The following is a 26,037-nucleotide window of genomic DNA, read 5'->3' on the forward strand; positions in this document are numbered from 1 at the left end:
ACCTGCACTAAAACATTATAGATTTTTATTGGCAATCAGCAGCAGCGACGATTATCAGATTTTGGGAAGACTGCATTTGGCCAAGATGAGTGGATTCCAACGAAGAGGGTAAAGAAAAGTTAATTAGCAGCTGTGTAATTTAGAGCGGCAGCTAGCCGCCCAGGGCTGGGGGGGAGATTAGCTTACCAATGTGTTGTTCTACTGTAGCAGAGCAGCTCGCTCTCCTGCATAGCAATCAATCCAGTTCAGCACTGGGACTGCCCCAGTCCACCTGACAAGATGGAGGCTGTGTGTGTGTGTGTGTGTGTGTGTGTGTGTGTGTGTGTGTGTGTGTGTGTATCCCTTTATTTACACGCTGTGTTTATTTAGGTGGTTTTTCCCAGCTAGCCAATAAATGAGCACTCGATAACCGTCACACTGATAATTAGAGCTGGGTAGAGAGAGAGAGAGAGAGAGAGAGAGAGAGAGACAGACTGACAAATGAGTGGGAGCAGGGTGGAGGGTGAGTGAAGGGGGGAGAACAGGGTCGAGGGGGGAGTGAAGAGTGAAGGGGAGAGAGAAGGGTCGAGGGTGAGTAAAGGGGGGAGAACAGAGTGGAGTGGGGAGTGAAGAATGGCAGGGGGGGAGATCAGGGTCGAGGGTGAGTAAAGGGGTGAGTAGAGGGTAGCGGGTGAGTGAAGGGGTGACAGCATAGTGGAGGGGGGAGTGAAGGATGGAAGGGGGGAGTGCAGGGAGGAAGGGGGAGTGAAGGGGGGAGAGCACGATGGGATCAGATAGACGGGACCCCCAGGCAGACTAATACCTTTACATGCAGAACCATGTCAGCCGCTGCTGATCACAATTACTGATACACCTGCTGCTGGGCTTATCTCACACACACACACACACACACACACACACACACACACACACACACACACACACACACACACACACACACACACACACACACACACACACACACACACACACACACACACGGTCTCTGCTGTTGTAAACGGTTCATGCACACGTTTTAAAGAGGACAGAGACGGGGTGAGGGAATGAGGAGAAAAGAGGACATGCATGACTTTGGTAGAGAGGACCTTGGCTAATCTTTCACCATTTAAATCTAACTGATGAAATGTGAATTGTCCCGTTGTGGTGCACTAAGCTGGCTGCTGTTCCCCGCTAAGTTACTGACGGTAACGAGTCTCTACGGGAGGAAATGGCACATTTTGGCTTAATTGGGAAGTAGTTAAATTGAAAGGTACCGATTTGTTTTGCATTGCAGACAAGCTCGCGGAAAGAGGGAAGTTCAGGGAATGTTGTGGTGCCATCTAGTGGACACCGCTGGGACTGCTTGGATATGATAACGATATGGATAAATATGGATAAGATATTGAATCCACATTGAAAATGAGAGACACGAACAAGTAGCTCCATTTTGCATGCTTTGGAAAAGAATCAAATGAATTCAGGCTAATCTGATGGGGGTAAGGAGGCTCTCAACCCCTACCTGCGGTCTCTGTATTGCCTAACCCCTACCCACTCCTTAATGACCTGTCTCTGTACTGTCTAACCCCTACCAGCTCCTTAATGACCTGCTCTGTACTGTCTAACCCCTACCTGCTCCTTAATGACCTGTCTCTGTACTGTCTAACCCCTACCTGCTCCTTAATGACCTGTCTCTATACTGTCTAACCCCTACCTGCTCCTTAATGACCTGTCTCTGTACTGTCTAACCCCTACCTGCTCCTTAATGACCCGTCTCTGTACTGTCTAACCCCTACCTGCTCCTTAGTGACCTGTCTCTGTACTGTCTAACCCCTACCTCCTTAATGACCTGTCTCTGTACTGTCTAACCCCTACCTGCTCCTTAATAACCTGTCTCTGTACTGTCTAACCCCTACCTGCTCCTTAGTGACCTGTCTCTGTACTGTCTAACCCCTACCTGCTCCTTAATGACCTGTCTCTGTACTGTCTAACCCCTACCTGCTCCTTAATGACCTGTCTCTGTACTGTCTAACCCCTACCTGCTCCTTAACGACCTGTCTCTCTACTGTCTAACCCCTACCTTCTCCTTAAAGCCATGGTCCGTACTGTCCCCTCTCCAGCCTGCAGTACTCTGCACAGGTCAGGACACGTGTTCTGGGTTCATACGTTGCGCCGTTAACGGCGGAAAACTCCATCGCAAGCCTCTGAGTGCTGAGTCAGCCCACGGCCCCATTAACGCTGATTCAAGGTTCTAAGTGAGAGACCCCCCCGATGAGGACGAGCAGGGGGGAGGGAGGGAAGGGGGAGAGAGAGATGGAGGATGGAGAGCCCTTGGCAGCTGCCCACAGAGGGGGTGAAAGGCCGGCCAGGTAAAATGGTTTTCCTAATTGTTCTTGGAAAAAGAGCGAATAGATCTTCTTGTGTGCGAATGTCTTGTCTGTTCCCTCCTCGGGGGGGGGGGAAGGAGAGTGGGGAGACCAGAAACCCCCCTCGCCCAACCACCTCCTTTCTTCACCTCCACCCCGTCCACGCTGAAATTAAAAAATTACGATGGCTGTCCATCGTCCACGGGGCTGAAAGGAGACGGACAGGGGGATACAGAGCGGGGAGCTGGAGGAGCACGAGAGAGCGGGGGCCTCTACCACTCATAACCCCACCTGCAGACCTCCACCCCTCCACACACCTCCACCTTGGCGGGGGCAGGCCGTGCCCGGACGTTCCGTCGGCGCGGGGGGAGTCGCGCAGCCCCGTCACGGAGCTCTGTCCCCGCCGCTTGACAACAACGTCGCTATGGTTACCATTCACCCGCCAATCGCTGCCCAGACTCCAAGGCTGCATGCATTTACTTTTAATTTGTAAGCACAGTGACCAGAGGCACACACGCACGCACGCACGCACGCACGCACGCACGCACGCACGCACGCATACACTCTCTCCTGGGAGCAGTAATTACCACTTGGCCTGGAGGGGGGGGGGGGGGGTCTGTGTGTGGAGATCCGCCCTGGCCTCGCCAGCCCTCCCCCAGGCCTCTAATTAACTCACGGGGCGTGCTGGAGGCCTGATAAGACCACGTCTCAGCCTCCACCCACACGCCTCCCACCCGCCACTGTTTACCACGGAGGAGCAGTGGAGCTGTAGGACCACATGTTGAGGTGGAGGGAAAGGCAAGAGAGGAGAGGGAGAGAGGGGGGGAGAGAGGAGTAGAGAAGAAGAGAGGAGAGAGGGGGAGAGGAGAGAGGGGGAGGGGAGGACTGGAGAGTAGAGGAGACATGGGGAGGGGAGAGGAGAGGAGGAAAAGGAGAAGAGAAGGGGGGAGACAGCACAGCCCTACTCTCATCTTTAGGAAAACTGGGACAGAAACTCTTGAGGCTCCATTTCCGTGCACAGACCTCCATGCCGGCTGCTCAATGCTCCGAATGCCATCTTTAAACTCCCGTGAACACGGAACCGAGCTGACGTCACCGGTACAACCAGTTTGAACGGGATTCACAACTGTGCGTGAATCCCGGCAGAAAATAAACACTTTAGCAATTCAAGGTCGAGCCGACGCAGGGCCTATACAGCACCCCCCAGTGGAGGGTGCAGAGCGTGTTCAGGTGACGCTGAGCAGGGTTTACCGCCGAAAATGTGTTCGTTAAGGTGGTGGATGGGCCGTCAGACCAGGGGGGGCACGGGGTTGCTGTCAGACTTGGGGGGGGGGTATTTTTATTTTCATGCAGGCTGTTGCCCTGCAGCCTGCATGAAGTAAATTACGTTTTTTGATTATGTTATACCTTTGTATAATATTCACAATATATATATACATTTGTTTAATAAAAAAACCTGATTTAAGGCGGGAGGCCTGTGTCGTTACGGCGGCCGCCTAAGCTGTAAAGCGCTGCGGGAAACCCTGGGCCGAGGACGGAGAGGACCTCCACTAACGTACCAGCTGTTGGGCCTTCTCGCTCTCCTGTAAGGCCATCAGCCGCTCCCCCCTCAGCACTGTGCTCATCTCCTCCCGCGCCGCCTCCCGCTCCTTCTTCGCCACCTTGGCCAACTCCTCGGCCATGATCTGCTGCTGTCGCTCGTACCTGGGGAGACACACACACACACACACACACACACACACACACACGTACACACACAGACAGTGAGGCTACACACAGTTAGAATAGACCGGCCGTGTTGCCAGTGAAAGTCCTCCTGCACTTCAAAACAGACAAAGTGTGTTCCACAAACTGTCCACAAGAGGGCAGTATTCCACCTCGTACCAGGGCTGTCCAAATCACAGTGATGCCAACTTTGTCACTGTTATTAACATTAAGCAGTACAGATTTACAGAACAAGCAGCACTACAGTGAGTGAGCTGACGTTACACACCTCTTCTTCTCGTCCGCTGCGCTAGCGCTAGCATTAGCGTTAGCGTAAGGGGTGGGCTTAGGGCTGGCGGTCCTTGAGGTCTTGGGGCTGGTGGGGCGTGATGCAGGCTGAGCGGCGGGCTGCGGAGCGGGCTTTGGGCTGGGCCGGCTGGAGGGGCCTGGGTCCCACAGCACAACATGGAGGACGGAGAGGATTAAGGCCACAGAAACGACTGCTTTTAGTTTGGCCCACGGACTGACCAAACGGCGAGCCACAGAATTAAAGATTAATGTGACATTTAAGGATACAGTTCATCCCTCTGTATAACACCCGAGTAGCAGGTGTGTCACTACTGTATACAGTACTTCCCCTGTGTCTCTTGGCGCTGGTTGGCCGTTCCACTACCAATGTGTCTCACCTGGTTCTTTGGGCTTGCTGGCTGGGTCTGGCTGGCTGCTAGCCGTGGGGGTTGAAGGGGGGCTGGGTGCCATGTTGGCCACCCCTCTCATCCTCTGAAGAACGTCCTCCGTCAGCTAGGGGACCAGACCATCGAGACATGAGGTGGGGCAAGAGAAGTGACGCCGTGTCTATCAGTTCACCTCCACAGTATGTAGGAAGCCTACAGCGTTCACTACAGGCTGGGCCGGGCCCATAGGTTCATGAACCACAGGTGGGATCCCAGAACATTAGCTGAGCTTAGTGGGATCTCATCTGTGATGCCGCCTCCTCTCCGACTCACTCCATGGTCAAATTATGTTTCGTACGTGTTGTTTTTATAGGAGTTAACATAAGAGTTAAGAGCATAGTACAATATAATGCAGCTAACTAAGATTAATTAAATAGACATACCCTCAAACCATATCATAACAAAGTATATCAACTTTGTTGAAGGCTTGGATGTAGGCAACATCAATAACTCGTGTATTATCTAGTAATAATGGTGTGTGCCAGTACACGGTTCACTTATAACTGAGCTCCGTCCCCAGGCGTTGTGTCCTCAGAGCAGCAGCATCCTTCACGCTAGCCGATGCTAGCTGATGCTAGCTAGCTTACCTTGACCCCTCTCAGAATCCGGACCCGGTCTTCCTCGTCCACTCCGAAGGAGACCCTCCTGGTACTACTCTCAGCGGACCCCATGTCCGGGTCGAGGTTCGTGTTCAGGACGACGAGGTACACTCGGATGGTGTTAGAATAGACCGGTGTAGCCAGGTGACGCTAGCCTTCCAGGAGGGTTTCTGACAGATGGGAGTCGCCGTGTTGCCAGATTGTTACGAAGCTAACCCCCTATCGGGCATGAAACGCACACAGCGCTCTTGGGAGAATAAAAGTCATTCTGAAGACGCTATGGTCTTTTTTGTGAAAGGAAATATCTGAATAATGTCTAAATAATGATTTATTTTGAGGAGATTATGGAATAAATGGGTTTCTTGGGACTTTCTTTTGAAAAGGAATACTACAGGGGATTACAGGGGGAACTATCGACTGTGACTTAATTCAGTGTCTGTGTAACCCTCTCTTAATTCTGTAAAGTCAGTGAATGAACTGAACACACACACACACACACACACACACACACACACACACACACACACACACACACACACACACACACACACACACACACACACTAACAACACACACAATTCTTTCTCGCTCTATATCTGTCACAAACCAAGCACACAAATTGGAATTTTGGCAACAAATAGTGTAGACTAAATATATCCCTCTTGTGTGTCGAGGTTAAACACAGCCCCAGTTCTCGGGAGTGTGCATGAAGGTCAGTGAATTTATGTGTCCATGAAGCACCACACCCTGGGTCCACTTGACTTTTAATGTTCAACCAAAACAACAACTACTGTAAGAAGTTGGAGCATACAATCCATTAAAACAAATATGTATGTATATATGTATGTATTTCACTTATTCATTATTCTTAAATTTCCCTCTGGATAAATAAAGTACCTGTGTATATATCAATTATTGTGCTTGTCATTTTAGTATTGCCCCCTGCTCTAACAGTACATAGAGTCTCTGTACTGTACTGTCTTTAAGGACGTGTAGGAAATGACTATGTCATTAAAGAGCAAGTTGGGGTTAGACAGTACAGAGACGGGTCACTAAGGATCAGGTAGGGGTTAGACAGTACAGATACGGGTCATTAAGGAGCAGGTAGGGGTTGGACAGTACATATACGGGTCATTAAGGAGCAGGTAGGGGTTGGACAGTACAGAGACAGGTCATTAAGGAGCAGGTAGGGGTTAGACAGTACAGAGACAGGTCATTAAGGAGCAGGTAGGGGTTAGACAGTACAGAGACAGGTTATTAAGGAGCAGGTAGGGGTTAGACAGTACAGAGACAGGTCATTAAGGAGCAGGTAGGGGTTAGACAGTACAGAGACAGGTCATTAAGGAGCAGGTAGGGGTTAGACAGTACAGAGACAGGTCATTAAGGAGCAGGTAGGGGTTAGACAGTACAGAGACAGGTCATTAAGGAGCAGGTAGGGGTTGGACAGTACAGATACGGGTCATTAAGGAGCAGGTAGGGGTTAGACAGTACAGAGACAGGTCGTTAAGGAGCAGGTAGGGGTTAGACAGTACAGAGACAGGTCATTAAGGAGCAGGTAGGGGTTGGACAGTACAGATACGGGTCATTAAGGAGCAGGTAGGGGTTGGACAGTACAGAGACAGGTCATTAAGGAGCAGGTAGGGGTTAGACAGTACAGAGACAGGTCGTTAAGGAGCAGGTAGGGGTTAGACAGTACAGAGACAGGTCATTAAGGAGCAGGTAGGGGTTAGACAGTACAGAGACAGGTCATTAAGGAGCAGGTAGGGGTTAGACAGTACAGAGACAGGTGGTGGTGTGGGGTTAGGTTTCTTGCTCAAGGACGCTTAGCTTCCATGGTGTTAGTAGAGTACCATCATGTCCCTCTAAGGGTTCGGGCTGAACTCTGCATGGAGTCCCGAGCCCCGGCTAGACACACCCCTGGATCTGACACCTTAGTGTTGACCCGCACAGAGACAGGCGCCATCGACGCCAGCCAGGGTGCATGCTGGGTACCGGCGGCGGGTCGCCTACATCCCGCTCTGCAGCGTGATCCAGGACTCGGAGGTGCTGGAGTGGAGGCTGAAGGCGGGGTACACGGGCTCCCGGAAGGTGGTCCTGAAGGTGTGGAGGTGCTCCCGCGGGCCCTTGACGCTGTGGAACGCCACGGAGCCGGCGGCGTAGTCCAGCGCCACCTCCACCCGCCGCGGGGGTCCGGCGCGCTCGCCCAGCGCCACGTTGGCCGAGGCGTGGCACGCCGTCAGCTTGCGGTTCTTCCACTGCAGGCGCCACGACACGTTGTTGTGGCCGAGGCGGCTGTGGTCGCCGCGGCGGGGTAGGCTCTTGTAGCAGAGCCCCACCGACCACATGCTGCCCTCGCCCACCTCCACCACCCACAGGTGCTCCTCCCCCGAGAAGCCCTGGCTGCACAGCACCTGGGGGGCGCTGGAGAAGCGCTCGGGGTGCTCGCCATACGGCTGCCGGGCCGGGCCGGCCCGAACGGTGCGCAGGTCGGTGGACACCAGCAGGCCGGGGTGGGCGGTTTGGAGGTTGAAGGTCAGCTCCAGGGGGTTCAGGGCCACGTGGAGGGAGTCCAGCAGGAGGGTCATGTCCCCGTGGAAGTCCTGGCTACGCAGGCCCGCCTGCAGCCTCTGGAAGTTGAGCGGGGCCTTGGAGGGCAGCTGGGTGCCCGCGTCCAAGGCAGGGCTGAGGGCCGCCCGGATCTGGGGCTCCAGACCCAGGAACCTGTTCAGGGACGGGGGACAGACCCTGCTCAGTTTGCTCTGCTCACCACCGCACCGCCGCTGGTTCACCGTTTAGCTCTTTCGGGTTCTAAGCGATCATCTTATTCCTGAGGTGCAAATGTTTTCTCGTAACAACTGGAGGAATGAAGATAACTTTACTCCAACTGCAACATTCACATCCCCATCACACTGGGATGAGACAGTATGTGTTTTAAACCCCTGCCTTTAATGCTTTGCCTAACCTTTTGTCCTGCCTTCTCCTCTTCTCCTCAACCCACTTTCACTGTATATCCATACATTGATGTAATACAATATATACATAAGGCATGCCCTCTCTCGTATGCCATGCACGTATGCCACATCATCGTGTTTAGCCTCTTGTTTTCAGAGCTGCATCAAGCTCCATCACAATCTACTGGTCAAATGAACCGCTGGATCCTGGAGGTCACCTGTGTACGAAGAGGCACTTGTCGGTCTCGCTCAGGGCCTGGCTGGCCTCCGTCTGGGCCTGCTGCAGGGTGTGCTGCTGCTGTCCCAGTGAGGCCAGGCCTTGCTGCCAGCTGCACCTCCTCAAGCTCCTCTCCTCCTCCAGGAGGGAGCTCAGACGTTCTCTGTACCTGCAGGAGCCAGGGCAGACGGGGCGTTACCGTAGCCAGACGGGACGTTAGCGTAGCGTGACCAGGTGACCTTGAACACCCAACCTCCTCCTGGTTCCTCCTACAGCGCTCGTTCCCCCTGAGGGAAGCCCTGACCTTCGCACCGTGCACAGGACAAGCTCTGCATTGGCTTCACAGACGCCTGAGGCTTTAGTCGTGTTTCTGTTCAACAATGTTTAGACTGAAGAATAAAGCATATACTGTCTATTACGACATGGTAGACCAATGGTCAGAAAGGTTTAGCCGACAGAACTTTTTTGCATTTGCATTTCTTATGTACTTGTGTGTATATCTGTCCGGTACCATCTGCTGTAATGGCCACATTTATGCACACAATTAAGCTAAACTTAACAACTGTTTTTCATGTGTTACTGACATCTTACAAATACGTCATGCTTTTTCAAAGTTTTCCGTTTGATTTGATTTCAGTTAAAACTTGCAAATAAATCGATATTCGAGATTCAGAATTGACCAATGGCTGAGTTGTACAAATAAACCAACAAGTTAATGTCCCTCCATTAGTGAGCCCTGAAGGTGGTCTAAATCCTGGGTCTAATGTCCTGAACATGGTCTACATCCTGGGTCTAATGTCCTGACCCTGTCTACATCCTGGTCTCTGCTGACCTCTGGACCAGGGCGGCCATGCTGTCCATGAGGCTGGCGGCCCGGGACACCAGCTTCTCCCCAACCGCCTCCGAGGCTCCCTGCTCCTCCGCCGCTCTCTGCAGGAGGCCCCCTGTGATCTGCAGCCGGCACGACATCACCTGCACCCACAGAACTACAATTACCACAACACCCGCAACACAGAGAACTACAAAAACCACGCCATCACCTGCACCCACAGAACTACAATTACCACAATACCCCGCAACACAGAGAACTACAAATACCATGACAACCCGCACAAACAGAGAACTACAAATACCACGACATCACCTGCACCCACAGAACTACAATTACCACAACACCCCGCAACACAGAGAACTACAAATACAACAAAACCGAGCAACACAGAGAACTACAAATACCATGACAACCCCGCACAAACAGAACTACAATTACCATAACCCCCCGCACAAACAGAACTACAATCAACACAATCACCAACACAAAACAGAACTACAATGCCCATAACACCACTAACACACACACAGAACTACAATACCCATAATACCGACGACGACGATACAAATAGATCTACAATGCCCATAACACCAACAATACAAAAATAACTACAATGCCCATTACACCGACGATACAAGCAGAAATGCAATACCCATAACAGCTACGATACAAACCGAAGTTCAATCAACACAACACCACCAACAAAAACAGAACTACAATCTTACATGGTTCAAATATAAACTAACATAATAACTATATAAAAATGCCATTAACAAGATGAATAGATTTCATAATGTCTTCTGAATATGTGATACCTTTTTTGAAAAAGGCAAGATGTTTTATAATGATAAACAATGTGTGATATTAAAATCTATTTTGGCAACCATTTCCCCGACCAATTAATATTTTGTGCTCTGTCTACGTGCCTCGTACTGTACATTATCATAATTCAGTCTAAGACAAGAGATTATCCCATTCATTATCATTCCCTTGAATCTGCCGTTCCTCCACCACGACTCTGTGAGTCTGTCTCTATCCTCATCCCCGCTCCTCCGTGAACGTTCCCGCCCTGACTCCGGTCCGGTCCGCTCGTCCGGAGCGCGGCGGCGTTCCGACCCACCTTGCTGCGGGATTCCAGCGCCCGCCTCATCTCCTCCTCGGCCACGTCGAAGCTCAGCACGTCGTGGTTCAGGTGGGAGCCCTCCAGGAGGCAGCTGGCGCACAGCGGCAGGCTGTCGCTGGAGCAGAAGTACTCCAGGCTGTTCCCGTGGCGCAGGCAGGCCTGGGACACCGCCTCCCTGTGGGGGGCCACCAGCACGTGGCTCCTGAATGAGCTCTTCTCCTGGTGCTTCTGCAGGTGCCGCTCGCACAAAGCCACCTCGCACCTCAGGCAGGTCCTCACCGCTCGCGCAGAGCCCTCGATGCAGTGGTCGCAGAACACGTCCGGACCGGGGCTGGCCCTCGCCGCAACCTTGGCCCCGGGCCCCTGCACCTCCTCGGCCCCTGGACCCTGCTCCGCCTTGTTACCGGCCACCTGCTCTCCCTTGTCCCCTGGCCCCTGCTCCTCCTTGGGCCCCTGCACCTCCATGGCCCCCGGCCCCTCTTTGGCCCCGGGCCCCTGCTCCTCAACCGTGGCGCGGTAGCCCTCCACGATGCCGCACAGCTTGAAGTTCCTCCTCAGCGTCTCCAGGCCCTTGAACTCCTCCCGGCACTCGGGGCACCGCATAAGGGCCTCTGGGGCCGGCTCCCTGTTGCCGGCGGGGGCCCCTCCCTGGGGCCCCTTGACCAGGGTCTGACCGATGCAGGCCAGACAGTAGCTGTGTCCGCAGGGCAGCAGCACCGGGTCTGAGAAGATCTGCAGGCAGATGGGGCAGCTCAGCTCGTGGGCCAGCTGCTGGTCCGGTCTGGACAGGGCCATGACGGGCTGAGGGGGTCCGTCAGGGTCCAGGGGGGTCTTTCAGGGTCCGCCGGGTGTCGGTCACCCACCAGGTCTCTCTGAGGCACCGGGCGCCGTTACCGTCGGGGTGGGATGAGTCCTGCCTCCTGTGTGTGTGTGTGTGTTTGTTTTGCTCCGGGCAGGTGAAGAGAGCTGAGGGTTGTACTGGAACTCCGACCGGAGCAGACGCTGGTATATACAGACGTGTTGCCCTGAGGCAACACGTCTGTATATACCAGGCAACACGTGATCACACCCCGCAGGTAATCGCGGAAGGCAGGGCGATCAGCCGGACGGGCTGCATTCCATTTCAACAGAACAAAGTCGCTCGGGTTGTATGTGTTTGTGTATGTGTGTCGTGTGAGGTGTGTGTGTGTGTGTGTTTGTGTGTGTGTGTGTTTGTGTCTGTGTGTGTCTGTGTGTGTGTGTCTGTGAGTGTGTGTGTGTGTGTGTGTGTGTGTGTGTGTGTGTGTGTGTGTGTGTGTGTGTGTGTGTGTGTGTGTGCGTGTGTGGTAACAGTACATAACAGTATACAACAGTAGGAACGTGCGGTTGAGCCCCTGCTCCTCTCCACAGCAGCTTAGGACATCGTGCCTCTAACCTCAGGCATGTTGAGGATGTTTCGCACCGTATCGGCTTACTTTCTGTTCTGCTCATGAATGTTCAGGTGGCGCTCTGTGAAGGGAAGAGATGCTTTGTTCTCCATCATCACTAATCCCTGGAGACGAGCCAACGCCAGGACCAGAACTCCAGCATTCTTCCGAGGAACACACCTGCCCATTGGCTCTGTCGTGGCTGTTAATTGTGTCTCCCGGTCAGAGGTTATGGGGGACTGACTATGTTTGACTGGTTACTGTAGATGAAACAGGGAAGATGGGTAACCAGTTGACTGGTTAGGCTTTATGTGGGTTGGGATGGGTATAGATTTGAAGGGTTAGGGTGGATGAGTTAGGGTTGAGGGATTAGGGGGGTAAGGGTTGGTAAGGTATGGTTTAGGTTTAAATATCTGTGTGTGTGTTTGTGTGATTCTAGTTTCCCTGGGCAACCATCAGATTAACTCCATTGTTATTCTGTATTCGATGGGAAACCAAGATGCTGTCAGAGGGCATTATGTGCCTGAAGTAGACTTGGACTGGTTTCATGGTATGTCATATATTAGGACCAACACACACACACACACACACACACACACACACACACACACACACACACACACACACACACACACACACACACACACACACACAGGCACACGGGCACACGTCACACACACACACACACACACACACACACACACACACACACACACACACACACACATCATGCTTTTGTGAGTGTTGTGAGTTTAGTGTATTAAGTTCAGCAGATGGTGGGAATGATGCATTAAGGGAAAGCTTAACATTATGCTCGTGAGTCTCCTCTGCTGAAATACAAATTAGAGTAACATGGGTCAGACATCCGTGATCTAATCACACACTCTGCACGGCTTGGATCTGTTCTTTGTGAATTCATACCTTGTTTTTTGATTTGTGAGAGGAAAATATCAGCTTTTCAGCGGTGTTACTTCTTTCAGTTTCCAACTACCGTAACGCTTTGACTGCTACGCCATCTGCCGGTGAAGAGATTCATCGCAATCAATCAAAGTGGACAATAAATGTATAACACTCGAATCAGACTACAATTTATCAGGGTGAAGATGTTTGTTATTACCAGAATTGGTTAAACGAACTAACTAAATTGTATTGTGGCATTTTTTCAGTTGGTGTTATTTGGTAAGTAGATTGAATAAATGTGAAGTGATATTAAACATTATTATAATTGTACTGTTATTAATATTTATGTTTTATTAAGTCGTTTTTATTCATGCAAGACATTTATGCGTGATGAAATATAATTGCTAAAAAAATGTAGTGAAAATGAAGGAAGTGCTAGGAACCCCGTGGTGGTTCATGTTCCCCAGGAGCAGCCGGACCGGTTACACACAGCACAGATCCAAGATGTCGAGCCAGGAGGACTCTGTTAGGGAGTTCATCGACATCACAGATGTGGACGGGGAGAGAGCCCGCTTCTTCCTGGAGTCCGCCGGGTGGGACCTACAGGTGCGTGTGGACTCCCCTCTCCCCTGGTTCTTAGTGGAGGAGTTAAATTAAATCAGAGGTTTAAACGCCAGTGCGGACGCGGGGGAACCCCATAGCATGTGGCTAACGTTAGCCGGGTCCGCCGGTGATTTGTGCAAGTCACCGTTTAGACAATGGCCTTCTGGAACCGCTCTGGCGATCCGCTGACAGCCCGGTTCACACGAAAGAGCGGTATTAACTAAACCCTGAGACTAGTGGGTTAGTTGATTAAGCCATCCCCTCCAGCGCAGTGCTGCTCTGAAGTGCGTAGAGGCGGCAGATCGTCGGTCCGCTCGTCTGTCTCTCTGTCCGGATATCATGAGGAGGACTCTTTGTTGACAGCTGGCCTCTGTCTTCATCCTGGTCCACCATCGCCAGTCCTTCTCGTTAGTGTCCCGTAGCTGTGCTCCTGTCTCCGGCGAAGACCACCTATCATGTACATTTATGTTGTATGATGTACATGATGCGTATGTGACGTAGTTTCAAACCCGGGAACTCTCGGCCGGGATCAAACCCCTAACCACCCGTTCTCTAATCAGCTGGGATCGAACCCTAACCACCTGATCTCTCCTCAGCTGGGATCAGACCCCTAATGACCTGCTCTCTCCTCAGCTGGCCCTGGCGAGTTTCTTCGAGGACGGAGCAGAGGATGACATCGTCACTCTTCCTCAGCCCGAGAGCGCCTCCTCCGTGTCCCGCTCAGCAGGTCCCAGGTAGCTTGTTCACCACCTCCTCCATCACCACTCCCTTCTCCTTAACCACCACAACCTCCTCCATCACCACCACAACCTCCTCCATCACCACCACACCTCCTCAATCACTAAACACCACATCCTCCTCCCATCTCCCTCACCTCCATCAGCCCCCTCCTCCATCACCACCATCTTCTCCACCTCCATCACCCCCCTCTTCCATCACCACCATCTCCAACACCACCACCCCTCCTCAAACTTCACTAAACACCACCACCACCACGCACTTCACTTCCTCCAAGTCAAGAGGGGCGTCTTTTGTTCTCGGTGGTAAGGTGTTTACGTCTGTACATGCTGCGTGTAATGCACTGAATTGAATACCGTTGATAGTTGTAGCGACAGGTGTTGCTATGCTATGACAGGGGCTTCTGTCGTCTTGAACTGACCCGTGTGTCGTCTCCAGTGTCCAGCCCAGAGTGACCTCCCTCAGGGACCTGATGAACGAGGCCGACGACGACAGCGACGAAGAGGAGGGAGAGAGGTGAGTTCCTTCGTTCTGGTGGTGCTAGCTCAGTACAGCTCTTTATGGGAGTCCTTCTGGTGGTGTTAGCTCAGCATAGCTACATATAGGAGAACTTCTGGTGGTGTTAGCTCAGTGTAGCTGCGTACAGGAGTCCTTCTCTGTTAGCTCAGTGTATAGGAGTCCTCCTAGTGGTGCTAGCTCAGTGTAGCTACATATAGGAGAACTTCTGGTGGTGTTAGCTCAGTGTAGCTACGTATTAGGTATGTGAATAACTCAAATTTTTCATGGTCGAATAATCAGTGGGTGGTATGAACAAATAATCGATTATTCGATGTGCGCCGACATTCACAAAGGCAGCCGGGGATCATCGGCAAGAAATCACTTAATATCTTCGACGCAAAAAAACAACTGCCTTCTAAGTAGTTCCAGTCAAATTGTCTGTTCTGAAAAATGCATTCAACTGTAATCAGAAAATGTGGTTATATGCTATATACCCTATAGTATCTGTGGTATAAAGATAAAATAAACTGGGACGAATTTCAAATTACAAATAGGTACACTTTATGTTGAAAGTATAGACCGTCGCGAATCCCATTGAAACGAATGGAGCGGTGATTCGGTCTTCAAAACAAGGCTGGGACAAATTTTGAATTATAAATATGTACAATGCATAACGTTAGCTCTCTGGCTCATAGGTGAGCGGACTAGAATACATCCCGTTGCCAAGTCGTAGCTAAGGTCCGTCCTATTTACTGGAGGAGTGAACAACGTTTCCATTGCATAAGAACCTTACAGGAAGGTAATGATTGTTCCAGGTATTAGACAAACCCTCAGGCGTTACCAGGTAAACAAAGTTATGGCTTTTGGAAAACTTTAGATTTGAATGGGAAAAAATGTTGACGGTCCAAATGTTAATCGATTTTGACCCTTGGGAACGAATAATTGAATATTCGGACCCATTCCTACTACGTATAGGAGTCATTCTGGTGGTGTTGGCTCAGTGTACCTAGCTAATGCAGTCATTCTGGTGGTGTTGGCTCAGTGTAGCTATGTGTAGGAGTCATTCTGGTGGTGTTGGCTCAGTGTTACTGGGTAATGCAGTCATTCTGGTGGTGTTGGCTCAGTGTAACTGGGTAATGCAGTCATATTTTCCTCTCACAAATCAAAAAACAAGGTATGAATTCACAAAGAACAGATCCAAGCCGTGCGGAGTGTGTGATTAGATCACGGATGTCTGACCCATGTTACTCTAATTTGTATTTCAGCAGAGGAGACTCACGAGCATAATGTTAAGCTTTCCCTTAATGCATCATTCCCACCATCTGCTGAACTTAATACACTAAACTCAAAACACTTTTAATTTAAAGACTGTTGTAGTAAATCATCGGCAAGAAATCACTTAATATCTTCGACGCAAAAAAACAACTGCCTTCTAAGTAGTTCCAGTCAAATTGTCTGTTCTGAAAAATCCATTCAACTGTAATCAGAAAATGTGGTTATATGCTATATACCCTATAGTATCTGTGGTATAAAGATAAAATAAACTGGGACGAATTTCAAATTACAAATAGGTACACTTTATGTTGAAAGTATAGACCGTCGCGAATCCCATTGAAACGAATGGAGCGGTGATTCGGTCTTCAAAACAAGGCTGGGACAAATTTTGAATTATAAATATGTACAATGCATAACGTTAGCTCTCTGGCTCATAGGTGAGCGGACTAGAATACATCCCGTTGCCAAGTCGTAGCTAAGGTCCGTCCTATTTACTGGAGGAGTGAACAACGTTTCCGTTGCATAAGAACCTTACAGGAAGGTAATGATTGTTCCAGGTATTAGACAAACCCTCAGGCGTTACCAGGTAAACAAAGTTATGGCTTTTGGAAAACTTTAGATTTGAATGGGGAAAAAATGTTAACGGTCCAAATGTTAATCGATTTTGACCCTTGGGAACGAATAATTGAATATTCTGACCCATTCCTACTACGTATAGGAGTCATTCTGGTGGTGTTGGCTCAGTGTGCCTAGCTAATGCAGTCATTCTGGTGGTGTTGGCTCAGTGTAGCTATGTGTAGGAGTCATTCTGGTGGTGTTGGCTCAGTGTTACTGGGTAATGCAGTCATTCTGGTGGTGTTGGCTCAGTGTAACTGGGTAATGCAGTCATTCTGGTGGTGTTAGCTCAGTGTAGCTATGTGTAGGAGTCATTCTGGTGGTGTTGGCTCAGTGTAACTAGGTAATGCAGTCATTCTGGTGGTGTTGGCTCAGTGTAACTGGGTAATGCAGTCATTCTGGTGGTGTTAGCTCAGTGTAGCTATGTGTAGGAGTCATTCTGGTGGTGTTGGCTCAGTGTAACTAGGTAATGCAGTCATTCTGGTGGTGTTGGCTCAGTGTAACTAGGTAATGCAGTCATTCTGGTTGTGTTAGCTCAGTGTAGCCAGGTATAGGAGTCATTGTGTGTTGGCTCAGTGTAGCTACGTATGGGAGAGTCAATGTTTGTCGTTCCACTGAGAGAGCAGGGCTTTTTGCAGCGTCATGGCATTCTGCTGCAACTCGCTCTGGAGCTAACTGGCTTTGGTCCAGTCCCTGGTCACCTCACCCAGGCCCCTTTTATCAGTGTTGTCAGTGAAGACGTAATGATGTCCTTCCTGCCGATGTTAACCTGCCACTCTTATGTCAAAACCTCCCGCTTGTTGTCAACCTGTTAATGTGGACGATGAAGGACTCTTTAAAGAACCCTTGCTAGTTAGCCGGGTGGTGTATATACCACTGTTGGACGGGTGTGACCTCTCACCTCTCCTGTGGTGCGTTCCCGGGTGTGACCTCTCACCTCTCCTGTGGTGCGTTCCCGGGTGTGACCTCTCACCTCTCCTGTGGTGCGTTCCCGGGTGTGACCTCTCACCTCTCCTGTGGTGCGTTCCCGGGTGTGACCTCTCACCTCTCCTGTGGTGCGTTCCCGGGTGTGACCTCTCACCTCTCCTGTGGTGTGTTCCTGGGTGTTACCTCTGACCTCTCCCCCCCCCAGGTTCTTCGCGGGGGGCTCAGAACGCAGCGGGCAGCAGATCGTGGGACCGCCCAAGAAGAAGAGCTCCAACGAGGTGGTGGAGGACCTGTTCAAGGGGGCCAAGGAGCATGGGGCGGTGCCCCTCGACCGGGGAGGCCCCGGGGAGTCCAGCAGACCCAAGGTCAGTCAGCACGCTGCTCTGGCCTTTAATACCGACGTTGCTTTGGCTTTAATACGAACGATGGAACAGACCCGAGTTCACAGCTACACAGTGCAAGCGACGCCGCCTTCAGCGGGCTGCGTTAACGTATAAATGATCCAGCTTCTGTCTCGTGTCGGTGTTGTGAACGACATCGACGGTGTGTTCCGTGTCTCCAGGCGTTTGTGGGCGGCGGCTACAGGTTGGGGGCGGGGCCAGAGGAGGCGTCGGCCTACGTGGCCGGAGAGAGGAGGGCAGCCAACAGCCAGCAGGATGTGAGTCTGCTCGTTAACGGGACGGGTCTTGTCTGTAGTCTCTGGTGTGTGTGCGCACCCTGACGTGGTTGCTAAGCAGCAGTGTTTGGGTGTGTGTGTGTGTGTGGCAGGTGCACGTGGTGTTGAAGCTGTGGAAGTCGGGCTTCAGCCTGGACGAGGGCGACCTGAGGAACTACAGCGACCCGGGGAACGCCCTGTTCCTGGAGTCCATCCGCAGGGGGTACGTCTCACTTCCTGGGTTCAACCAAAACCTTTTTTTACTTTATTTTTAATAAAAAATAAAGGTAAGATCTTATTTGATCATCATGTGACAGTAAAGGATCAAATGTATTGGATTAGTGTATAGTATAGGTCATGATGGAGCATAGGTCACAGTATACTATATAATCCATAGGTCATGAGTCAGTTGTGTATAGGTCATGATGGATTATTGTGTATATAATCCATAGGTCATGTTCAAGTTGAGTGTATAATGTATGTAACGTATACTGTAAGGCAGTGGTTCACTGTTCTGGGCTTGGGAACCACAATTGACCATGTTCATTAAGTCGCGACCCACTTTTCTACAATTCAAACCAAGTAAATGTTTTGCTCAGGAAATGGCTTAGTAATCGCTCATACACAATGTCATTATTTAAACATAAACAAATACTTTCATCCCTGCATTCAAAGCACGTTAATCTCCTTAGGCCTTCTCTTTCGCACACACACCCGTGACCCATTTTAAACCGGTCCGTGACCCACCGGTTAAGTAACACTGCTGGTACGTGTACCTGACAGGGAGATCCCTCTGGAGCTGCGTCAGAGGGCCCGGGGGGGCCAGGTGAACCTGGACATGGAGGACCACCGGGACGAGGACTTCGTCCGACCCAAGATCGCCTTCAGGGCCTTCGGAGGGGAGGGGTACAAGCTGGGCAGGTGAGCCGCGCCCTGACTGGACCGGGGATGATAGCGCCGGCCCCTCTTCTGTATCTGAGACCTCTTAAGACTGTCCATCCCCCTGACCACTGTGACCTCCGACCCCTGCAGCGCCACCCCTGACCTGGTGGTCCCGCCGGCCTCCCAGACGGACCAGGTGGCCAGCGAGGCCCAGGCCAGCGCCTCCGTCAGCCTGGACACCGCCCAGCCCGTCACCAGCATCCAGATCCGGCTGGCGGACGGAGGACGCCTGGTGCACAAGTTCAACCACACCCACAGGTGAGCTGAAGCATCCGCTAACTTCACCGCTGCGCTAGCCGCAGCTATACCTACCACTTACTTCCCCGCTGCAGCTAAATCTACCCTGTGTCTTGACCCCCGTGCTATCTGCAGCTAAAGCTACCGCTATCTTCACCGCTGCGCTAGCTGCAGCTATAGCTACAGTTGGGTTCTTCACCATACTGTGTAAACTATGGTTGGACATCTGATTTCACCCATTCGTTTCAGCTGAGGTTATACAGGCATGGCCACCGCCAAGGTGACGTCCCCACTTTCACTTTGAAGGGAACAATAACAGGAAGTCTCTTCTCCGCAGGGTGTCCGACGTGCGGCAGTTCCTGGTGGCGGCGAGGCCGGCCATGGCGGCCCGCGAGTTCGTCCTGATGACCACGTTCCCCAACAAGGAGCTGACGGACGAGACCCTGACCCTGCAGGACGCCAACCTGCTGAACGCCGTCATCGTCCAGCGGCTACAGTGAGACCCCCCCAACCGGAGACCCCTCCCCCCCACCGGAGACCCCTCTGTTAGCCCCCCCGGTGGAGCGGCCTCCTGGACATACTGAACGGACTTCTTACCTTTTCAATTCGGTTTCGGATTTCCCACCCCCCTTTTCTTTTTCTATAGTGATGCGTTGTGCTGCTGCCCCTTGTGGCGGGAGGTGGAGGTTGCTTTGTAGCGTTAAGATGGAGCAGGAGCTCGCACCATACGCCATGCGTGGCAGAGGCGGGAGAGGGGATTTGTTCTGATGTAATGATGATTAAAATGCTGTGGAAGTGAGCCAGGCTGTGTTTGTTCTACGCGTGAAGAGAAGCAGTGACCCAACGCGGGCTTGAAGCATCAAAACTTTATTTTACAACATCAGGTCACGACCTGGCCGGCGCCCAGGAAACACACACACACACACACACACGCTTAGGTCATGCTAGGAACACAAAACACTGATTCATTCACATCTACGGCTCTACACATCTCAGCTAGCGCTTCTCTTAAAAACATAACAAAAATAAATTAAATAATGCTTCAATATTATCATCGGCTCGCTATTTACCCTACGTTTAATTCATAAGTTGCTAAAAACATCTTGATTCCAGTTAACGTTGCATTCACTCAGACATGTTGTACGATTGGTCGAAAGCCCAGGAAACGGGGAGGGGGAGGAAAGGTGATTTCATTGGTCGCTGGGCTCATGGAACATGACGCAACCACCAATGAAACGGGAGCAGGGTGAAGCCGGCAGAACGACAGAGAGCATGCGGTAGCTTCTTAAGATCATGTTGAACGTTCTCCCGTTGGCTCGCAGTTCGTGGCTTCACGCTGAAATTACAAAGTTTCAGAACAGGACGATGTGACGTCCGGGGAGCGCATTTTAGCAAAGGAAAGGTTTTTCTCGCTATGGAGTTAATGGCTCTGTCGCCTGGGCAACAGAGCATAACCTTACATGAACATCCTTCAATGACAACATAAATAAAAACAAACACAGATAGCAGGTTAAAAATCTAAAAGTTTACACCACATGTACATCAGAGCGCCGCCTCACACAAACTAACAAATAATGTATGCATGTACACGCCCCTCTGTGCTAAAGGACCAATGAGCTGGGCACTGGCCTCAGCCAATCAGGAGAGAGGAGGTTTCACCAGGCCTGATCCTGTGTGATTGTCCCAAGAACGCTCATCTCTCTACGGCCCAACATACTTGTTTCTAATGTTGGCTTGCACCAATGCCTGGGGTTTGAGTGTCCAGGGGGCGGGGTCAGGGGTGTTAAAACGAGGCCTGCGGTCATGTGACCGGGCCTGGAGGTGAACGTGTGTTACGATGACTGGTAGTGGTTTGTTCTAGTGTGAGAAGGGGTGTAACGGTTCACTGCTTTACCTTTATATCCGGGCCCTGATATGGGAGAGCATATTTGGTACTTTACTTATACAATTTTGTGTATCTTACCTTTTAAAAAATGTTTGGATGAAAAAGAAAGATATGCCTTAAAAATAGGCCCTTAGAGGGCAGTAGTGTGAACACCCCCACGCCTTGGCTGGTTTCCTGCCTTTGGTTTAGACTTGTTTTGCGTTGTGTTTGTATGTGGCGTTAAGGGCTCTGCAGGCTCTGCAGTCGCCCCTAGTGGAGGTGATGGGTGGGGACCAGCGCTGGCATTTGACCAGTGATCCCACTGTTCCCAGACCGAAATGACACTGGTATCCAACAGCTGCTCTCTCTCTCTCCCTAGGCTTGCGATTCTGTCCCTTTTAGAGTCCCTAGTGATCAGCCATCCCTAGTGTTAGATAGTCCTCGCTGATCCCGGCTGTGGATATGAGGACCGCTACTACGAAGTATCGCTGTTTATGATGATGATGATGTGGCTGAAGTCTGAACTGTACGGCTTGTGGACGGGAACCGTTACACCCCTAGTGTGTGATTAAAGTGTGCGTTAGTAAGCGTCAGTACGGTAGCTGTATTTGGGGTCGGAGGTCAGCTGGGTGGTCTCTGTGGCGGAGGACGGCTGCACCAGGATGGGGTCCCCTCCGACATCTGGGGACACGAGGAGAGCAGAGGATTACTGCTGGGGGACCGGACTACAGGGGTCAGCGTAACGTAGGGGAGGGGGCGGTCTGACGTAGGGGAGGGGGTCGGTCTGACGTAGGGGAGGGGGTCGGTCTGACGTAGGGGAGGGGGTCGGTCTAACGTAGGGGAGGGGGTCGGTCTGACGTAGGGGAGGGGGTCGGTCTGACGTAGGGGAGGGGGTCGGTCTGACGTAGGGGAGGGGGGCGCTCTAACGTAGGGGAGGGGGTCGGTCTATCGTAGGGGAGGGGGTCGGTCTGACGTAGGGGAGGGGGTCGGTCTATCGTAGGGGAGGGGGTCGGTCTGACGTAGGGGAGGGGGTCGGTCTAACGTAGGGGAGGGGGTCGGTCTAACGTAGGGGAGGGGGTCGGTCTGACGTAGGGGAGGGGGTCGGTCTAACGTAGGGGAGGGGGTCGGTCTAACGTAGGGGAGGGGGTCGGTCTGACGTAGGGGAGGGGGTCGGTCTGACGTAGGGGAGGGGGTCGGTCTGACGTAGGGGAGGGGGTCGGTCTGACGTAGGGGAGGGGGGCGGTCTAACGTAGGGGAGGGGGGCGCTCTAACGTAGGGGAGGGGGTCGGTCTAAGGTAGGGGAGGGGGTCGGTCTAACGTAGGGGAGGGGGTCGGTCTGACGTAGGGGAGGGGGGCGCTCTAACGTAGGGGAGGGGGTCGGTCTATCGTAGGGGAGGGGGTCGGTCTGACGTAGGGGAGGGGGGCGGTCTGACGTAGGGGAGGGGGTCGGTCTGACGTAGGGGAGGGGGTCGGTCTGACGTAGGGGAGGGGGTCGGTCTGACGTAGGGGAGGGGGGCGCTCTAACGCTGGGTGGTGTGCTCAGGCCCTGCTTGGGGACCGTACTACGGGGGAGTCAGGTCTCTCACCCTTCTCCTCGGAGGTCATCTGGGCCTCCAGGTCTTCTGGGGAGACGTAGAACTCTGGCTCCTGGTCCATGGGGGGTCGGGGTTTACACTTCCCACAGCAGCAGTTACAGCAGCAGCACAGGCAGCAGCAGAAGTAGCAGCCGGTCGAAATACCGCAGCACACAAACAGCGCCTGCACACACACACACACACACACACACACAAACACACATGAGACCCAATACAGGCCTCGACATTAACGGTTGCCCGCTTGCCCGGGGCAACTAAAAGTAATGTTTGGGCAAGTTGAGATTGATTTCTGGTTGCCCGAACGGGCAAGTGGATTTTGGGTGGAGGTTAACATAAAGGCTATTTATTCAAGTGTTTTTAGAAACTGCAGAACAACCTTTTGTTCCGCAAAATCACACAAAATAGAAGCATTGGCCATTGATCAGCGCGCTGTCTTCTCTTCTCTCGGACAGCGAGGTAACAGACACGCATCGCTTCAGCGCGAATGTAGCCCCGCCTTCTGTCACTCGCTCGCAGTGCGGTCTCTGGCAGTGATTCGACGGTGTTGGCTAAAGGTTAGCCAACACAGCTAGCATCTCAAGTGCAGCACCTCCGCGAACGGTTTAGGTAGAAGGAAAAAGGAGTAGTGATGGAGGAGTGCGGTGTGGAAGTACTTTGGATTGAGACACGGAAAGTCATATGCAAGAACACGGTTTTGGGTTTCATAACTGTGCACATGCACAGCAATAGCGATCTTTTTCATGAAATTGGACCCTCACAAACTATGGATTATATGAAAGCTGAGCCTCCACTTATTCCAACAGTCCAAACCATATCATTCTGTGACTAAAACTCGCAAATAACAACTTAAGAAGAAACGTCCCCTTTTCTTTTAACAACCAAAAATGAAGTTTTACCTTTGTGATTTTTGTCCACAAAGTTAATTCTGATCGCATAAAACCACCATAAACAGATAATCCAGTGTCTGGGCCAAATGTTGCAACTAAACATGGTGTTTACAATCAATGACTAAGAGAAGGTTTCTTAAGAAAAAGGTAAATTGCCTTCAGTCAGAAAACATGTTCTTCAGCGCAATCTAGTGGCCATATGTGTATTTGCGAGTGTTTGGCTTGGTGCATATGATTATATTTGCCCTGAACTTTAAAAAGAGGTGTCAAGTATCAAAATTGTAAGATATCTACCTTTATTTGTGTCTCATAGTAAGACAGCGCTCCCAACTGATAACGAACAACTGATAATTATTTCAGGTGGAAATGTTATCTTCCACTTATACTGTGTTCCATGGCTTTATTCACTTTAACCAAGTATTATCCCCATTGAATATTTCGCTTGCACAACAATCTTTCTTTTGGCACAAAGATGACATTATCGCCCTAGCAGTTGTGGAGATATACTCAATTTACTTTGGGTACGTTCCTTCCTGAAAAAAACTTTCCCCCTGATATCGAAAATGGTACAGAATATCGATATTTTTCCAGGTATAGTATTGAAGTTAGAAAATCCAGTATCGTGACTGACAACACTACTAGAAACGCGATTGTGATTATTCAGTTAGAGCTACAAGAAACGTGAAAGTTAAAAAAGACATATCTTTGCTACTACCTCTGACATTTAGTTATGTACATTTGCATAAAATCATGCAGGTCTACATATAACCGGGCGATAGCTTTAATAGGTTGCAACGGTGGACTGAAATCGCTTCATGGCACGATGTGACCATTCGATAAATAAGTAAACAAAGAGAAGTTTGTTATTTTTTAAACACAACATGTGTGGAAGCTAACATTCAGCTTCATTCTCAGCTAGGATGAGTTTTCTGAGCCCCCCAAAACCAGGTCGGGTGCCTGGCAAAAAGAGGCCCGATTCTGATTATAATTTGGGCAAGTGAACATCACATTCGGGCAAGTTGAACATGACCTGTACTTGCCCGACGGGCAAGTGCTTTTGAAACCTAAATGTCAACCCCTGCAATACATACACAATACAAGAGGTACAGCAGAGTAAACTACAGCTAGAGAAACGTCCACTAGGTGGCGCTACGAGCCAATAGATGGCCATTCAAATCAAACTCCATACCGAACATACCACATCTGATTAACGACCGGTTCTCACGCAACCCTGTGCCCTGACGATGCCCCATGTGGAGAGACTAGTACTGAACCAGATGTGTATCTGGTTCTGTGTATCTTGTTGTGTATATCTGGTTGTGTGTAGATGATTTGTATCTGGTCGTGTATAGATAATCTGTATCTGGTTGTGTATAGTTGATGTGTATCAGGTTATGTGTATCTGGTTGTGTATGAATGTTGTGTAACTGGTTATGTAGAGACGTTGTGTAGATGACGTGGTGCTCCTCCCTCACCTTGGCCCACCAGCTGGACAGCACAAAGTAGGTGTTGACGTTCTCCTCCCCGAACTGCTCGGCCACGTACAGGCCCAGCGAGCCGTACTTGTCGTAGATGTTGCGCTTGGTGTTGTCCACCAGGATGGCGTGGGCGCTGTTGATCTCCTTGAACTTATCCGCCGCCTCCGGGTTGTCCGGGTTCTTGTCCGGGTGGAACTTCAACGCCAGCTTCCTGTGTTACACACAGGACACACACCAGGTTACACACCAGGTCATGGTGTTACACACCAGGTCATCGTGTTACACACCAGGTTACACACCAGGTCATGGTGTTACACACCAGGTCATGGTGTTACACACCAGGTAACACACCAGGTCATCGTGTTACACACCAGGTCATCGTGTTACACACCAGATACACAGCAGGTCATCTTGTTACACACCAGGTCATCGTGTTACACACCAGTTCATCGTGTTACACACCAGATACACAGCAGGTCATCTTGTTACACACCAGGTCATCGTGTTACACACCAGATACACAGCAGGTCATCTTGTTACACACCCGGTCATCGGTGGAGTCTACGCCAGGGTGCAGTGAAGTCTACATCGGCACTGCGAGCCAACATTTAGCTGCACTGCGGGACGTGGCTATAGGCTGCTTTTATAATTGTCCTCAAAATATTGTGCCAGTGTCCCTTTTCTGAGAGGGAGACCAGAAACACTGGAGCAGAGCCTTACGGCCAGGACGTTGTGACGGTGAAGCCAGTGTATTCCTAGTGTGTGTATAGTGGGAGTAAGACCTGTAGCATCTGTTGAAACACTCTGTTTATACAGTGAGTGTGCACAGTGTTTGTGTTGGTGTACAGCGGGACTGTGAACAGTGATTGTGTGTACAGGGTGAGTCACATTTGTAGCATTTCGCGATGTGTGTGT

General features: G+C 51.1%; 4 protein-coding genes across 5 annotated transcripts in view; 1 reads left to right on the forward strand and 3 right to left on the reverse strand.

The window, feature by feature from the left end:
• LOC307079613 (MICOS complex subunit mic25a-like) overlaps window positions 1–5,544 on the reverse strand; it is a 36,339-nt gene extending 30,795 nt beyond the window's left edge. For both annotated transcript variants that reach the window (XM_079742051.1, XM_079742050.1), the window contains exons 1-4: window positions 5,368–5,544; window positions 4,733–4,847; window positions 4,336–4,492; window positions 3,902–4,046 (exon numbers count right to left, since the gene is read on the reverse strand). In XM_079742051.1, coding sequence (XP_079598177.1) covers window positions 3,902–4,046; window positions 4,336–4,492; window positions 4,733–4,847; window positions 5,368–5,451 — 501 coding nt within the window. In that variant the 5' untranslated portion in view covers window positions 5,452–5,544. The remainder of the gene's footprint in view (window positions 1–3,901; window positions 4,047–4,335; window positions 4,493–4,732; window positions 4,848–5,367) is intronic.
• A 1,452-nt stretch (window positions 5,545–6,996) lies between these two features.
• LOC307079441 (E3 ubiquitin-protein ligase TRIM7) lies at window positions 6,997–11,507 on the reverse strand. The gene is made up of 4 exons (XM_079741787.1): window positions 10,500–11,507; window positions 9,380–9,519; window positions 8,549–8,716; window positions 6,997–8,100 (listed from the first exon to the last, which is right to left on the reverse strand). Exons 1-4 carry the CDS (start codon window positions 11,295–11,297, stop codon window positions 7,386–7,388), a joined length of 1,821 nt encoding a protein of 606 aa, XP_079597913.1. The 5' UTR covers window positions 11,298–11,507; the 3' UTR covers window positions 6,997–7,385.
• A 1,768-nt stretch (window positions 11,508–13,275) lies between these two features.
• On the forward strand, window positions 13,276–20,097 carry nsfl1c (NSFL1 (p97) cofactor (p47)). The gene is made up of 9 exons (XM_079742468.1): window positions 13,276–13,414; window positions 14,045–14,145; window positions 14,588–14,665; window positions 17,670–17,829; window positions 18,027–18,122; window positions 18,233–18,342; window positions 18,903–19,040; window positions 19,152–19,319; window positions 19,636–20,097. The coding sequence occupies exons 1-9, from the start codon at window positions 13,313–13,315 to the stop codon at window positions 19,796–19,798; spliced, it is 1,116 nt and encodes a 371-aa protein (XP_079598594.1). The 5' UTR covers window positions 13,276–13,312; the 3' UTR covers window positions 19,799–20,097.
• Window positions 20,098–20,202: 105 nt separating this feature from the next.
• On the reverse strand, window positions 20,203–25,501 carry LOC307079794 (dnaJ homolog subfamily C member 5-like; the record flags this gene model as incomplete). Its single annotated transcript, XM_079742300.1, has 4 exons — window positions 20,203–21,843; window positions 22,749–22,920; window positions 25,120–25,333; window positions 25,494–25,501. 4 exons carry the CDS (start codon window positions 25,499–25,501, stop codon window positions 21,743–21,745), a joined length of 495 nt encoding a protein of 164 aa, XP_079598426.1. The 3' UTR covers window positions 20,203–21,742.
• Window positions 25,502–26,037: the final 536 nt, after the last annotated feature.

The sequence above is a fragment of the Pollachius pollachius genome (genome assembly GCF_949987615.1).
Source record: "Pollachius pollachius genome assembly, chromosome: 8".
Classification (NCBI taxonomy): domain Eukaryota; kingdom Metazoa; phylum Chordata; class Actinopteri; order Gadiformes; family Gadidae; genus Pollachius; species Pollachius pollachius.